This window comes from Silene latifolia, chromosome 6 (genome assembly GCF_048544455.1).
Source record: "Silene latifolia isolate original U9 population chromosome 6, ASM4854445v1, whole genome shotgun sequence".
NCBI lineage: Eukaryota > Viridiplantae > Streptophyta > Magnoliopsida > Caryophyllales > Caryophyllaceae > Silene > Silene latifolia.
The window spans coordinates 15,412,238-15,429,494 of record NC_133531.1 but is presented as its reverse complement, the minus strand read 5'-3'; the positions used below and the strand labels follow the sequence as shown (position 1 = coordinate 15,429,494).

Sequence of the window (17,257 nt, the reverse complement as noted above, 5' to 3'; positions counted from 1 at the left end):
ATATTTCGATTCATATTTTCGAACATAGAATATTCTTAAATTATGTAGAAAAAAATCACTTACTGGTATTACCGCAATTAACTATATGCTAATTTGACTGAATATTTTGGCTATATTCAAACTTTGGAATAATCAATTATCGTTAAAATATGAATCATCTATCATGCATACATGCTAAATGCCTAAATATAATAATTTTGGAAGTTAAGATACATATATATGGTAATAAAATTAATATCCCATTAATTTCCAATAATATTCTACCACTATTTTCGGAAATAATTATTATAATGATATAGGTGGATATTATATTTGCGGAAACAAACATAAAAATGGTACACGGTAAAATCCCCAATAATCGGAAAACAAGTTAATCACATTTTTTTTAAAAAAAAAAAAAACTTGGAAAAGATGCGGTTCATTTAAATTGAATTTTTTACTTTCTTTGAGTAAAGACCGTTTTTAAGATAATACTGATATTTTTAAGGGTTTATTAGACACAATGCAAATCATCTGTTTCATTTTGTGTATATTACTTATGTTCTATTTTTTTCCTTATGTCATATATTTGGGTCGATCGAGTCGGTCATTTCAGCATTCTATTTTGTTTTATTCATGTATCGTATTATCAACACAAAATTTGATATATATTCGGAAAAGTGTTTGAATCGGTTTTATCAACACAAAATTACCTATTTATAAGGTAGTGTTAAACTACTGAATTTTTTATTTTATTTTTGATGATAATAAGCAATTTCATAAATTAGTTATTTTATATATTTGAATTAGGTTGGTTTGGATCATATATATCCAGGTTCGGAATTACATAAATGACAATTGTATTATCCGATAAAATTCATTCTTTTGTCAAAAATATGACATAAAATATATCGATACTTTCGAATTCCTTTTTTTGTCACAAAATTAGTGATTAACCGTGTAGATGCAAATTGTTCACGAGTTGGTCAATGGTAATAACTTTCAAGTAAACCAGTCAAACAGGTCGGGCGAAACGGGTCGCACGAGTCGGGTCATATGGTCTCGGGTTGGGTCAGCGTTAGAGTACGAGTCAAAAGAAAGTTCATGACGTCTTTTATTTTACATTTTTCAGCTTGAAAACATACATTTTAAAATTAAATCATATTCTAATAATATACTTATATTTATTACGTATCGTGCTTATATTAAGAAATTTATAAAAATAAAAATTATTTTATTAAAATCGCATCTCATAAACTACTATAACATGTAAGTTTTGCTACTAATCATAAATTTTGATTCTTTCTCTAAATTAAAGTGCGACATTTAATGAAAAGAGCGAAGACAATATTTTATTACCTTGAAATAATCTTACTTTATTCTGATATTGGGTTTTAAATAGAAATATAAATAAATATGATTTAGCTAAAATTTCTTAAATAATTCCATGATTTATATATGTATATCAGATCATGAGTAATACATAATACATAATTGCCAAACAATCAATTTAGATACTAATTGGAGTAACTTTAAAAATTTTCTAACTATTAATGCATAACATTGTCACATTGAAAGGTATGAGTAAATAAGTTGTTAGCAAAAAAATATTTTATACATTTTAGTTCTATTGTTCAATGTCCTATTAATGCAGTGGGTTGGTGATGATAGGGTGGGGAGTCGCATAAAGTTACGATATGGGTTAGGGGTTACACTGAAGGTACGGTGGGAGGACGATGGAGTAGGGTAGTTGGAGGACGTAGAATATGAATTGCAGGGTGGTTAGTTGTGGGGGCTCAGATAGGGGTTGAGAGGGACGTCGTGGTCCTAGGTGTTAGGCGTGGTCACCACTGCACTGGAGGGTGTGATGTTAGGTCTCGAGGTAGCCGATCTGTGATAGTGAATGCTGCTTCTAACATCCAGGTGATGTTGGTTGGATATGAAATGAGAGAAAAGGTAGAGAATTGATAGAAGAACAAATAAGAGAAGTAAAAACAAAAAAAATGCGTACAAAAATGTGTAAAATTAAATGTATACGGCTTAAATATTCAGTTTATGTTTACAAGAATTACAACAATTTTATATCCTCTTTTTAGACTTCACCTCTCATAAGCTAAAAAGTCGAGAGAAAAAATAACAGAGTATTTCAAATAAAATTAAGCAACATAAACATATAAAAAATATATGGGTAGATAAAGTAAAATTTTCTAAAATTTAGTAATATACTAAATCCAAAAAATACGTAAATTTTATTTTTAATAGTATTTTTCGTTACTAACCGTGCAGTGCACGGGTTCAAAAACTAGTTTAAATTCATTTTTATTATAGGAAGCTTTAAATTTGTTGCCATATTTGTATTTTGAACTTAGTTGTTTCATTAGTTGACATGTCATCCTGAGATCAAATTTTGTGATGCCATGTCAACGACTTTGACTTTTGCATTAGATAAATATATGATGAAGATCATGTACATGCATGTAAATGGTCCTTTGATATTATATCGAAATCATTGGAGTAAGGGAAAAAAACATTATGTAAGATAGTGAATACTCCCTATAAGAATGTTTCAAACTTATTTATTCAAGTGCATTTCAAAATATGGATGTCCAAATACACTTAGGCCTTGTTCTTTTGGACTGAAACGGATCTGATCTGAACTGAACTGAACTTATAGGATCTGAACTGAACTGAACTTATAGGATCTTAACTGAACTGAACTTATTAGATTTGAACTGAAATGAACTTATAGGATCTGAACTGAACTTATAGGATCTGAACTGAACTGAACTTAAAGGATCTGAACTGAACTGAACTTATAAGATCTGAACTGAACTTATAAGATCTGAATTGAAGTAAATTTATAGGATCCGATTTTAAATTAACTTAATTTAACTTAATTATTATTATTGTTGTTGCTGTTGTAAAAACGCAAATTTTCATTGAAATCAAATAAATTTTTTACAAGAAATTAATCGGCAGCCAAGAGATAACATTGATAAGAAAATATAGTTTAAAGCACAAGGTAAGATAATAACATTTTTCCGCTTTATATATATTGGTTTGTTCATATATTACACTACGATTCATTACGATAAAAAATAATGAGAGGAGTGATAATTTTGTTTTAATAATAATGTATATATGTATCGAATAATTAATGTCAAATGTTTTTTGCATCGGTTTTTAAAAATAATACTCCGTATATTACTTTTATGAACTAAATTTATAGGATCTGAACTTATATGATCTGAATTGAACTTATAGGATATGAACTGAACTTATAGCATCTGAACTGAACTTATAGGATCTGAACTGAACTGAACTTATTGGATCTGAACTGAACTTATAGGATCTGAACTGAACTGAACTGAACTTATAGGATCTGAAGTGAACTTAAATTAAGTGACTTTAAGTCCAAAAGAACAGAGCCTTATTTGATGCTGGTACCCGACGCAAATTTATCAAATTTCGAAGTTTTTTAGAAGAAAAGTGTAATTTTATGTTATAATGTGGAGTAGTATCTAACTATGGTTTTCTTTTGCATAATATTATCAAGAAAGCTAGATTATTGTAGAAACGTTTATTTTATCTTTTCAACTGTATAAAAATATGAATGTCCAGTCTGATTATATTTGGATATCCAAAACATATGAACGAGATATGAATATCTGATATCAAGAATATCTAATATTGAAGGGCCATTTACATGTACAAACTAAAACTTTGGATCGAATATCCGATCCGTACTCTGACTAGTGACAACTATGGATTGGTAGGGAACTAACAGTCTATGAAAGACTAAAGTTTGTTGTTCTGAATATATATTGGACGCTTGATGGACTTTCTTAGCAAGGAGCCGAGATCTATCTTTCATGGGGTTAGAATTTGGGAAAAGGAGGTAGGTTTACTATGTAATAGACCCACAGGCCACATCCGCTCAATCTCATGCGAATTACCTTCTGTTTTGATGGGTAGTTTACGTTTATTTTATTTTGTGAGAGAAAAATAAAGCAAATGTGAGTTATTGGCTGGGAGTCTGGGACAGAAGGAGTAAGCCACTGTTATTTGACTGCATTTTAAAGATAATCTTTCGTAATTCTCTCAAGTCAATTTTACAATTCCTTAAAAATTAAAAAGGAAAAAAAAAGTAAAAATAATCAATTACTCTTCCCTATTTGCATGTAAATTTTGAAATTATTACTTTGTATGACCTTGTCACTTACCCTTCTTGAGTTTTTATCATATAGACCTCATTTACTATAACAAAAATAAATATTTCGTTCATGACTAGCCATTTACCGTATGATTTATCTTAGGTCTAATCTATCTCTCATAATATCAATTAGACAATTTATCAATGTTATACCATTTGCATAAAAACGAATTAATACCAAATGTGAACAAAAAAAAAAAGTTTGTTGAATGCGCAAAAGTACTATGTAAAATTGATAATAACATATTATATGCATAAACTTAATTTAGAGTTATATCACGAAATCACACGAGTTAATTTATTAACCTTGCAGCACACGGACTACCATCCTAGTAGATGATAGTTAGAGAGAGGAGAGGTAAATCGTGCTCCCTCTGTTCTGGTCATTTGTTTATCTTTGGTTCGGTATAAAGACGAATAAAAAAGGAATGGGGCATTTGTGGTAGATGTTAATGGATTACAAGTGGACTATAATGAATGTGTATGATTAAATTATCCATAAAAATCTACCTAATATAAAAAGATAAAAAACGAATAAGATATTTTAAAATGAAATAGATAAGCAAATCGTCTGGACAGAGTAAATTGTAACGTTCGGAAAAACTATTCTACCATGTAAAAGTTACAATTTACAAATCCCCTCAACAATAGGTCATGTTATGATGGTTCAATGTCGACAGAGGGTGTGTGGCCCAACCCAATCTAAATCCACATGGTTTGCGGGCCCAGGATGACTTAGATTGGACCAAAACGACCGATTTAGTATAAGTGATGAAGGTACAAAACAACATTTGAGGGCTTATTATTAGGGGTGAAGGTACAAAACACGATTTGAGGGCTAATTATTAGTGGTAGGAGTCTTCATTATCCGGTATGGACCTGAAAATTGGACCGGACCGGATCGGATTCCACTAAAACGGAACCGAAATTAACAATTTCGGTTCCGTCTTCGGTCCAAGCTTTTCAACATTTTGGTCTATGATTTTTTGTCATCACCCCTTCTTCGGTCGGGACTGGTTCACAGAAGGGTGAACGCTAAAGCCTAAAGAGCTAAAGGTATGTTAAAGATTTAGAGCTAGGTCATAGATGTTATATTGCTATTGTAAATTTCAGAATATTATGATAGATAATTTGCGAACTTGAAATATACTATAACGTAGTAATAAAAGGAGATTATAATAGCGTCTTTATGCTATTGTAATGACAAGTAAATAGTATATGATCATATAGTGTCCAACTTTTGGTGTATGTTCAACTAGACAATGTTAGGGGAGCCACCTAATAGTACTAAATCTTGGTATGGTTCTCTAACATGTCCTTATGTAGGGTATATTATTTTACACCGCATGTTATATCTTGGAGAATGTTACCAAGATTTGATACTATTCAGTTACGCACTCACGCCATCTCATTTTTCATGTAAAAAATGTAACCTTTTGATGATATTCAAATTGAGTAAGAAAATTTCCAATTTTTTTTTTTTTGGCAGCTGTAAATAAAAATATACCTAATTAGGGTTTATACAGATGGCATTTGACTCATTTGGTCAAATGCACTTATTTTAGTAACACCACCATAAGCTAAAACAACAAAGTAGCTACATCCGCTAACATATAAGAGTGTTGATGGCGTACGGCTGACTGCACACAAAGATTATCTTCATCATCCCTATCATTCATGATGGGGCAACTAGAGTTGGCCAAATAGTCGATCATACCTTTTCTCATCTTAACAGACAAAGCTTCGGAGAAATACCTGCAACAAGACACAAAAATGTGTCTCGGAGATTCATCCGCTTGGCTATGATAAAGGGCATCTGAAGACCAACGAGAAGCTTGAGCCATCAAGAAAGCACAAAGTGCACTTACGCCACTAGAACGTAGAAGGAAGAGGCGGAAAGTAGACCAAAACCTGTCTCCAAAGGAGCAAAAACTCCTGCACTTTAGAGGACAATCCCTATAGACAAGAAACTCGTAGCCTAGAAAAGCGAGAAAGTATGTAACCAGCGATAAAGTAAGTAACTTGCAGAGACCCCAAACCAAAACCATCTCAAAAAGCCGGAAAGAGATGGACACAACACCAGCCGGATGCAAAATTACATTTGTTGTTATTGACTCCCTAATAAGGTGACAAACTATCCCCCGAATAGCTAAGGGACAGGACACCCTCAGCCAAAAGAAGGTTATTATTTGAATAAATAAAAGACACAAACATTGATTAAACATAAGAAAAAGGGGAACCACCGCAATCGACACAACCACCATCACCACCAGACCCTAGCTTCCCCAACCAGTCCCAACAAAGACAGTACAACCCTCACAATCAGACCTCACTCCAAACGAAAACGGTGGCGGAGACAACCGTGACTTCACAAAAACGCAGCAGCCCAAACCAAAGACACCCATTTCACCTAATGAAACCTCCCAGGACCACCGCCTTACATGCAACAGGACCAAAACAAAGTCTACCATTACCAACACAACAGACAGAAAATGGAACGAAAACAAACCCCATCAAAACCTACCCGATCGACAATAACAAAACAAAAAGACCTGACCCAGGGATGGGGGGGAATGGGGGGATCACCCCTGGGTTAAAACAGACCGACAACAACAAAAACTAAAAGACACGAACCAGGTGTGGGGGGAATGGGGGGATCACACCTGGGTTGCATGCAACAAAAACGGTGACAGAACAAGGATCCGGAGGGACAGGTCGTCTGTCGGCAGTCTCAACCCGAACATGAACACGGGTCCCAAAAACTTACAAAATCTGATGCGAGCCTGCCCGGAGAGATCCATCAGATTGTCGATGGAACCCACAGCAAGGGCCACGGGCTGATCCGCTCACTAAACCGACGAGGGAGTGAGATCTTACAGGAGGAGCATTAATCGAGGGACAAGAAGAGATGAATCGCCGGAAATAGGTCATGGGGAGGACCCATCTCCGACGATTAGGAAGAGGAAGAAGGGTTGGCGATGTGGGGAAGGTGATGGCGGCGGAGCAGTAGGATGTTTTTTTAGGTTTTTTTAGAGAGAAATGTTAGAGAGAGAGAGAGTATCGTTTTATATCTAAATTTTCCAATTTATGAAAGACCCTTTTTTTAAGGAAAATAAACGGTTCAATTACTCAATACACCTCTTATCAAATTTACTTAAACGATTCTGAATATGGTTGAATTTCATTTTCCTCCAAAATCCATTCTTTAACCTCGCCAAAATCTAACCATGAGTCCATGAGCATTAAGATCAACTAGTTAGGCTCTGTTCTTTTCGACTTAATTTTAGCTCTTATTCAGCTCACTCTAGTTTAGCTCAGCACAATTCAGCCCACTTCAGTTCAACTCGGCTTATTTCAGCTTATTCATCTCAGCAAATTTCAATTCAGTTTAGCTTAATTCAGTGTAATTCAGCTCTATTTATCCAAAAGGTCTTGTATTCGAGCTCTGGGATTCTCAGAATATAGAAATAAATGTTAAAACTCATAAGAATGAGCTTTACCACCCTAACAGCCTTGACCGATTCGAATCCGAACTAAGCACGGTCTACACCAAAAACTCGATTCAATCTTAATTCTCATATTAATCACTAGATCAAAAGCTAATTATTAATTATCTACTTTCAAAATAATTAACTCAGTCCCTCCCCCACTTCATCGTCAATCACTCCAACTCCCTAATTTAATCTACACTCTTACCTCACCCACTCAAAAGCAACTAAACCATCTCTCATTCTCAAACAAATTTCATTGGTCATTACATTTTATCTGTTTCCCCATTTTCACCTGCACTCTCTTTTCAAAACCTCCAAAAAAAATTCCATAAAATTACAACCAAATTTAAATAAATAAATAAAATAAAAATAAAAACAGAGTAAATAAAAAAAAAATGCATATGGAAAAATTACACAATGAAGTTGATATAGAAAGTGAAAAAGATGTTCTTCAAAGTGTTAACACTCCTTCATTCATGGCTTCACTAAACATCCCATTTGAGGGTTTGGCTTTTGGTGCCAGTTCCGTCGCCGCCGTTGTCGCTCCTAACTCTTCTCCACCGCGACCGATGTCGTTTTTTGGTTGTTTTAGTAATCAGAATAAAAGGGTTTCTGAGCATCATGATATAGTTGAAGATACTTGTGTTGATCGGAGGCATAAACGTATGATGAAGAACAGAGAATCTGCTGCTAGGTCTCGATCTCGACGTCAGGTGTTTCTTTTTTTTTTTTTTTTTTTTTTTTTTTTTTTTAAAGATTTTTTTTCTTTTTGAAAAAAGTTTTAATTTATTGAGTGCCTCAAAAACTCCCGTCAATTTCGGTTGACATTTAGGCTTAGTAAACGGATCATTCATTTTGGGTTCAGGTCATGTCATGTTGTATTTGCTAGGTTTAAATTATTTTTGGTTGAGTCATCTTGTATCTGATCTCATCGAGTCAATTTGGTTTTCGGATCATATTAGGTTTAAAGTTTGCCATAAAAGGGACATTTCTCTAGTTAAGACACATCCGTAGCATCTTACTAATGAGAATGCACGATTTTATTTCACTTAGATTATGTTATGTTATTTATGAAAATATTACCAATTCCAAACTTGTTACTCCCTTCTATTCACTCATCCACATCATTGTTTTTTTTTTGGGTAGAATTTAGTGGTATGATGATATGTAAATGTAAATGAAAGTAAGGGAGGGAAGGTGGGGTCATAAGTTATGATAACCACAAATAATATACTAATAAGGAAAGTGAAAGACCTTTGTTAATTTGCCGTTTTAGGAATTGTGGAAGATCTTAGACAATATGAAGTAGTATTATTTAGGGAGCACGGTAACGTGATACAAAGATGTATTAACGAATTTGATTCGAAATTGTTGCAGGCTTACACGAGTGAACTTGAAAGGGAAATTGCGGAATTGTTAGAAGAGAATGCTAAACTGAGGAAACAACAACTAGAGGTACATCTCTAATTCTTTCTGATTCAAACTTTTCAGCTAATCATATACTCAAATTTATTTGATTTTGTTATTATTTCAGTTCATGAAAGTAACCAAAAAAATGTGGATAAAGTTGGTCTAACTTGGAAATGTCAAATAATTTGAGTACGATCTGATAAGCGCATTGTTTTTGAACTTAAAATCACTTAATATAAGTTTCTTGATCCTATAAGTTGATTCGATTGATTGATTGAATCCTGTAAGTTCGATTCGATTCTATAAGTTGATTCGAATCCTATAAGTTCGATTCGATTCGAATCTTATAAGTTGATTCGAATCCTATAAGTTGATTCGATTCGATTCGAATCCTATAAGTTCGATTCGAGATCCTATACCTCACTTAATTTAAGTTCGATTCGAGATCCTATAAGTTCGATTCGATTCGAATCCTATAAGTTGATTCGAATCCTATAAGTTGATTGATTCGAATCCTATAAGTTGATTCGATTCGAATCCTATAAGTTGATTGATTCGAATCCAATAAGTTGATTCGAATCCTATAAGTTAAGTTGATTCGATTCGAATCCTATAAGTTGATTCGAGATCGATCGAGATAAGTTTGATCCAAAAAAACGAGCGCAAAGCATGCTATTGATTTTTTTTCCAAATAAGTGCAATATGTTACAGGTGAGAATTGAACCCAAACTTCGTGAAAGTACTACATAAAATGATATAAAAAGTGTCATTTAATAGAAGACTATAAGACGATTCATTATAGGATTTTTAGCCAACCAAAATCATAAAGTTTATTCCATAGATGATAATGAAAGTTTATTCAGCAAGTTGCCCTTAATGATATTAAATTTGGTAAACCAAAGAACACATTCTTTTGAACTTAAAAAGTCACTTAATTTAAGTTCACTTCATCCTATAAGTTGATTCGATTCGATTCGCATCCTATAAGTTGATTCGATTCGATCCTATAAGTTCGATTCGATTCGAGATCTTATAAGTTCGATTCGAATCCTATAAGTTGATTCGATTCGAGATCTTATAAGTTCGGTTCGAATCCTATACCTCACTTAATTTAAGTTCACTTAAGATCCTATAAGTTAAGTTGATTCGATTCGAATCCTATAAGTTCGATTCGATTCGATTCTATAAATTGATTCGATTTAGATCCTATAAGTTCGATTCGATTCGAATCCTATAAGTTGATTCGATTCGAATCCTATAAGTTCGATTCGATTCGAATCCTATAAGTTGATTCGATTCGGATCAGATTAGTTTTAATCAAAAGAAAAAAAGGCTGCTAACAAAAAAAGACGGATATTAATAGTCACTTTTTCTATGGTCGCACACCCGCACCATATGTTTTACTAGTCACTTTTTCTATGGTCGCACACTCGCACCATATGATGATACGACTACGGATGTAGCTAGTATACTACTCCCTCTATCCCCAGTGATATATTTACACTTTCTTTATTTTGTGAGGGAAAATAAAGAAAGTATAAATATATCACCGGGACGAAAAGGGAGTATTATTTGTGCATCTTGTAAGTATACAAAAGAATATATTAGGGATTACTAGATGAGCAGATGCTAAATCCATGCTAGCACATTTGCACATGACATTGTCAAGGACTGTTATTTTAAGACTTATCTAATTGGCATTCGTGTTAGGGAAGCATAATGAGTTTTGCCTCAATGAAAACCTTGATTATGTTATTAAAGTAACGTATACCGTTAGTTTTGTTTAAAACGATAATATTTGTTTTAATGATAAACGGATTAATAAGAAATTTGTTTTGCTATTAACTAGGGTAGTGAATACCTATTTTGATCCGTTTTACCATAAAACAGATATTGCCGCCTTAAATAAAAATCTGGATAGTTCTATGATTTTGTAACAGCCATATTTAAGATAAGACAATATTAACCATAGTGCATTTGTAATAGTACATTGAAACGGTTTTAAGCAAGAATACTCGAAACAATCAAATAAATAAATAAACCCGTGTTAGAAATTATTGGAGGGACCGGGTAGTACTAGTACTATGCAAAAGTGTTGAAATTTCCAAAAAGTGAAATTGAATGTGCAAAATTGGTGTGATTGCAGTTGGTGTTATCTGCTCCAGCAAGGATTCCAAAAAAGAACAACCACAGTAGATCATTGACAGCACCATTTTGAGTGAAGGAGCTACTAAAGTACTCTAGTCTCTCTATGTATATATATGTAACCTTTCTTTCCTTTCCTAAATTAGTCCCGTAAACATATATGCGTTTTTTTCTAAGCTTTTTAATCGATAATTGGAACGATAGAGTATGAGTTAGATTATGTCAATGAAAACGTGTGTCACGTTTGAGTTTCAGCATTAATTCATTCAATTCAAACCCAACAAAAGTGTACCATTTTGCAGCCGAAATATAAAACTGTAGGACAGCCTTGCACCCAAAAGGCTATAAACATGTTGTACCACTTGTGTTTGGTCCAATTCAATGTAAATTTTATGGCCTACGTGTCTGGTACGAGTGGTACGAATTAATGAGTTGGGTTTACGTATATTTTGAAGATGTGTGTTTATACTCCTTTTTTTTTTTACTAATTTTATGTAAAGTTTTGAAAATATGTCAAAAAATACCCGCTTTTTTTGTCGGTCCGACAGGATGAATCCTGCATGTACCCATTAACAGTTGTAACTTTATTGGGGTATCTTTATAATGAATCATAGGCCTTTTCTATCCATCAATTACAGCTTAAAGGGTGGTAGTTGTACGGATCCATTGTCCCAAATTTGTTTCCTTGATAAATAGGTAAGGACGTGCCTTACTACACATGCAATGGTACCTTAGATGACTTGAGGAAATTGCATAAATTAGATAGGACGTTGGGTTAGCCTCCTTCTAAGGGTAACATCTCTATTAGATCAATGATTAATGTCTTTTATGGCATTTAATTTTTGTATGTATTTTATTAGAGAATATTATTAATGAGAAATATGTTAAATGTTGTACATCTCCGTCACAAATTAAGACTGTAAAGCTCATTATTTAAGTCCCTAAAGATGAAGGTGTGCATATGACAATATATGCTCAAGTTGAACATCTCATAAGAGGGTATAGGTAAAAAGCGAATTAAATCTTTAGGAAAATGAGTTGACGTCACTGGGTGACACCCAATCTTGGCGCCACCTTTTCACATGCAATAAGTAAGGACCCTTCAATAAGGATGCATGTGAGAGGGTGTTACCAATCTCGGCGCCACCTGGTAGCGCCCTATCATTCAAATCTTTAATCATCAATGAATAATGTAAAGTAGCAAGCCAAGCAAGGTACATACCAATATACCATAACATCGACAACGTCTTTTTTCTCACCCTTCTGAATTTGAATTCCTCTTCTTCAATGTCCTCTCCAATCTCACCGTCGACCTTAAATTACATCCTCTAATATTATATTTGAAGAAAATATAATGGTATACAAGCAAAATAAAATCATTACGTGACTTTTTGTAGGTGAAGAGAGGGGGGACCTAGGAGGGAATCCAAGAAAGAGAATATGAACATGAATTATTGATAAGGATGAATAACTAAAATCGTGTATGTTAACTGAAAACGAAATGAAACATATGGAGTAAAAAAGGCCTAATTTTAGCAAAGCGTCTTGCTTGTGACGGGTTAATCCCGTCACAAGCTGAAAACCTCTCACAAAAAGGAAGAGAGGATAAGGTGGGGCACCCCCATGTGCTTCCCCGCTCACCTCTCATTGGTATTTTGTGAGAGGAAATGGTATCCGTCACAAGCTTGTGACGGATATCGCCGTCTTCAATGAGATTTTGTGTAATTTTAGAGGGTAGAGAAGATGAATGTGAAGGCATAAGAAATTACACGAGCCTTCGAAACAATAAGTCTCCCTTGTGATCCGGCACAAGCTTATGACGGATCAAGTATCTCCCATTTGTATAGATAAGACAAGTTTAGGGAAGTACAAAGTGTAAAAGTGTTTGTCTTTACATATCCGTCACTAATTTGTGCCAAGGAAATGCTCTAGTCAAGATTTAAGGTCTTCAAATGGCATCTTCCGAGTACTCATCTATAATCTATCTATAAATATAATTAAAAAGCATGACAATTGATTACATTACACCATTCCCTCTTTTATGAGTGTTTTAAAAAGCCACATCATCTCCATTAAAATGTGTTTTTTTATTCCTAAAGCAAATTAAACAACAATTAAATATGAGGGCAGAGTGCATGAAGGGGATGAGGCTGTGTCGAGCGTTGCGAATGAATATTTTCAGCAGCTATTTACGTCGGATGAACCTGCCAATTTCGATGCTGTGCTGGTTGGGCTGGAGGGACGGGTTTCGGCCCGGATGAATAGGTTCCTAGAAGCGGAATATTGTGAAGCAGAGATTGTCGAGGCTCTAAATCAAATGCATCCTCTAAAGGCTCCGAGTCCTGACGGAATGAATGGCCTCTTCTACCAGTCCTACTGGCAGGTAATCGGTCCGAATGTGGTATCCACTGTGCTGGCTATTTTACGTGGTGAGATGTCTCCGGAAGGGCTTAATAAGACTAATATCGTCTTAATACCGAAGAAAAAGGCATCGGATAAAATTTGGGATTTTAGGTTGATAAGCTTAGCTTGTGTAATGTGGCCTATAAATTGGTGTCTAAAGTGCTCGCTAATCGACTGAAAATGTTCCGGGGGTAAATTGTGTCAGAAAATCAAAGTGCCTTTATGCCGGGGCGATTAATTTCCGATAATATTTTAATTGCGTTTGAAATGTTCCATCATATGAAGAATATAGTAGACAATCCGAGGGGCATATGGCGATTAAACTTGATATGGCTAAAGCATATGATAGGGTGGAGTGGGTTTTTTTGAGACGGGTTTTATTGACTATGAGCTTTGATCGGGTGTGGGTGCAACGTGTCATGGCGTGTGTCTCTACAGTAACATTCTCAGTTCTTATTAATGGAGCACCTTCGGAGGAGTTTCGTCCGGGAAGAGGCTTAAGACAAGGTGACCCGTTATCGCCGTATCTTTTTCTTTTATGCGCGGAGGCTTTATCGAATATGATGCGCAGGGCAGTGGAGAACAATTCTTTACATGGGATTAAGGTCTCGGCCTCGGCACCACCCGTTTCTTATCTCCTCTTTGCGGATGATAGCATCTTCTTCGTTCGGGCTAACTTGGAGGAAGCCGAGGTCATAAATGATATTTTGAGGAAATATGAGTTAGCGTCCGGACAATTGGTCAGTCTTGATAAAACAACGATCTCGTTTAGCAAAGGGATTAATAGGGGCCGAAGGAGGGAAATAGCAGCGAGGCTTGGTGTGGTCGAACTGGAGGAACAAGCTCGTTACTTGGGGCTACCCACCGTGATTGAACGATCTAAGAAGGTTATTACGGATATTATTCGGGATAAACTTTGTAAAAGGTTACAAGGTTGGTGTGGGAAAATTTTGTCGATGGCTGGTAAGGAGGTTCTCATAAAGGCGGTTGCCAACTCTCTCCCTACCTATGTGATGAGTGTGTTTAAAATTCCTGCGAATTTTTGTGACGAGTTGAGATCGTTAGTGGCACGGTTCCGGTGGGGTCATGATGAAGGGAAACGAGTTATCCACTGGGTGGCATGGCGTAAGATGGCTCGATCTAAAGGGATTGGTGGGATGGGGTTTCGGGACTTCTGATTGTTCAACCTTGCCCTCTTAGGCAAACAGGCGTGGAGGTTGATGACCTGCCCGGAGAGTCTTTGGTCCCGCCTTATGAAGGCAAAGTATTTCCCGAATGAGGAGTTTATGACGGCCTCGCTTGGTACCAATCCAAGTTACACTTGGAGAAGCATCTTTTAAGCTAGAGAGGTCATGGAGCGGGGATTGAGGAGATGCATTGGGAATGGAAATGACACTAAGATATGGGGTCATGCTTGGATTCCAAATACCCAAACGGGAAAGATTATTTCGCCTTGCCCGCAGGGACACGAAGACAGGAGGGTGGCAGAGCTGTTGAAACTGATTGGTGGGGGGGTGGAATGAGGAGTTGTTAAATCAAGTGTTTTTGCCATTTGAAACTGAGAGGTTTTTGAATATAAGGGTTAGTCCGAATAGGCTTCGCGACTTACGGTATTGGGGTCTAGAAAGGGATGGTATGTATACGGTTTGGAGTGCGTATGTTGGGGACGGCTCTGGGTCCTCGGATTGGGAGAGTAGTAAATGGCTTTGGAATCGGCTTTGGAAAACTTTGGTTTGGCCCCGTGTAAAACTCTTCTTCTGGCAACTGTGTAGCGAAGCTTTAGCCACGAGAGCAAACATCGCTGCCCGAGTAGGAGGTGAGTATTCTTTTTATCCCTTTTGTCATTCGTTTTTAGCGTCAAGCATTCATTTATTTCGGGATTGTGGTGTAATACTACGGTTTTATGAGTCTCTGGGTACTCTATCGAGTGAGCCTTACTCTGTCGAGTAAGGGTGTTTTGATTTTAGAAACAGTGTTCTGTATGTAGGGTACTCGATCGAGTAGCCTGGGTACTCAATCGAGTAAGTAGCACTCGATCGAGTACGTCAGTTACTCGATCGAGTAGCTCGGTTAGCGGGTATTAATTCGAGGGGTTTTGTTAATAACACGGATTAATATATAATACTTTCCGTCATCTTCATAAATCACTTTTATAAACCTAATAACTTTAAAAAGGAGATTCAACCTACGTTCTTCGCATCACCCGTGTTATTGACAAATTCCGGAGCTTGAGAGGTCGGATTTCATCGTTCTTTACATCCTTGTGATCCTTGCGTCGAGGATAAGATCTACGTACCAATTTTATAGTGATTAGTTAAGTTTGTTTAAACCCTAATTTGAGGGATTGGGGGTTTTGGTGGTTAATTATGATTGTTAATAATTATGTGATTATGTGAATAGGAGGAGGATTCGTAGAAGAGCGTTTTTGAGACAGCTGTTAGATCGTCTGCTGCTTGTGATTGCATTTCAGGTAGGGTTTTCCCTACTCAGTATTAATTACATGACGTGTGTGGTGAATTGTGTTGTAGTTAGTGTTGTTGATTGTTTCAGACGATTGATGAGTTTTATTGTGATTGCTGATTGTCTGTCTGTGTTCTTCGGGGTGTGTCCCTGGCTGAGTGGAGTCACTTGCGGGAGTGGCTTCATGCCCATGATTCGCCTTCTGTGGAACCCGCCACAGAAGGGATGTGCACATTAATGGACGTGGGTTTATCGCTCGATGGAGATGAGCGGGGATTTGGTGGGTACGGTTGCGGTCCCCCACTGGCGGTGTGGAGTATCTGTTGCGATGGGTACTCTGGCAGGGCTACACACTTTAGTTTGTAGTCAGTTACGTGGTGATTGTTCATGGAGACCGGTCTTTGATGTGACGATTGTGTTGTTTGGTAATTGTTGTATTGTACTTTGTTTTGTGTAATTAGTACTGACCCCGTTTAATTGTTTTAAAAACTGTGGTGATCCATTCGGGGATGGTGAGCAGTTATTGAGCAGGTTTGACTAGGAGCGTTTGGGCTAGATGGGATGTGTCACCACGAGCTGATTAGAGTCTTCCGCTGTCATACTTTATTTGTTTAGACCTTTGGATTTTGAGAACATGTATTGTACCTTTTGTCAGTTTGGTTTTGGATTGTAATCACTTTAAACAGTTTGGCTATTTAAATTATGTTTCTTTATTGTCATTTGATTATCATTGCCTCGGAAAACCGGGATGGTGACGTTCTTATACCTGAGTGGTCCTGGTAAGGCACTTGGAGTATGGAGGTGTCACAAAGTGGTATCAGAGCGACGATCCTGAAACCTGTAACCAATGAATCTAATGAATATAGGGAGTCAATTAAAATGAACACGGGGTAAAAGTTGTAAGAGCTAATGCAAAGACTTGGGAGACGTCCTAAAGTCGCGAACTCGCCCTGCAATTTTGAACCGATCACATGGGGGAACGTGTCAGGGTCGTAAGTGTTGTCTTTTGTTCTGTATGTGTACCTAATAGCACGTGTTGTGAACTGTTGGATGTTGGATGTGGAGAATTGGGAGTATGGATAGAGGTTGGAAAGGATGTGTTTGCATGTTGAATTGAATGAAAAGTATGTTGCGTGTTTATAATGTGGCATTTTAA

The 17,257-nt window shown here is 36.1% G+C and overlaps 1 protein-coding gene across 1 annotated transcript; it reads left to right on the top strand.

The window, feature by feature from the left end:
• The first annotated feature begins 7,905 nt into the window (after positions 1-7,905).
• On the top strand, positions 7,906-11,524 carry LOC141658620 (bZIP transcription factor 27-like). Its single transcript, XM_074465534.1, has 3 exons — positions 7,906-8,396; positions 9,061-9,138; positions 11,240-11,524. Exons 1-3 carry the CDS (start codon positions 8,079-8,081, stop codon positions 11,309-11,311), a joined length of 468 nt encoding a protein of 155 aa, XP_074321635.1. The 5' UTR covers positions 7,906-8,078; the 3' UTR covers positions 11,312-11,524.
• The last annotated feature ends 5,733 nt before the right edge of the window (positions 11,525-17,257 follow it).

Bases quoted from the DNA above. Each gene is read 5' to 3' on its own strand.
- LOC141658620 (XM_074465534.1), top strand. From the start codon at position 8,079: ATGCATATGGAAAAATTACACAATGAAGTTGATATAGAAAGTGAAAAA. The intron at 8,397-9,060 runs GTGTTTCTTTTT...AAATTGTTGCAG, and splicing joins GGTCTCGATCTCGACGTCAG to GCTTACACGAGTGAACTTGA. The intron at 9,139-11,239 runs GTACATCTCTAA...GTGTGATTGCAG, and splicing joins TGAGGAAACAACAACTAGAG to TTGGTGTTATCTGCTCCAGC.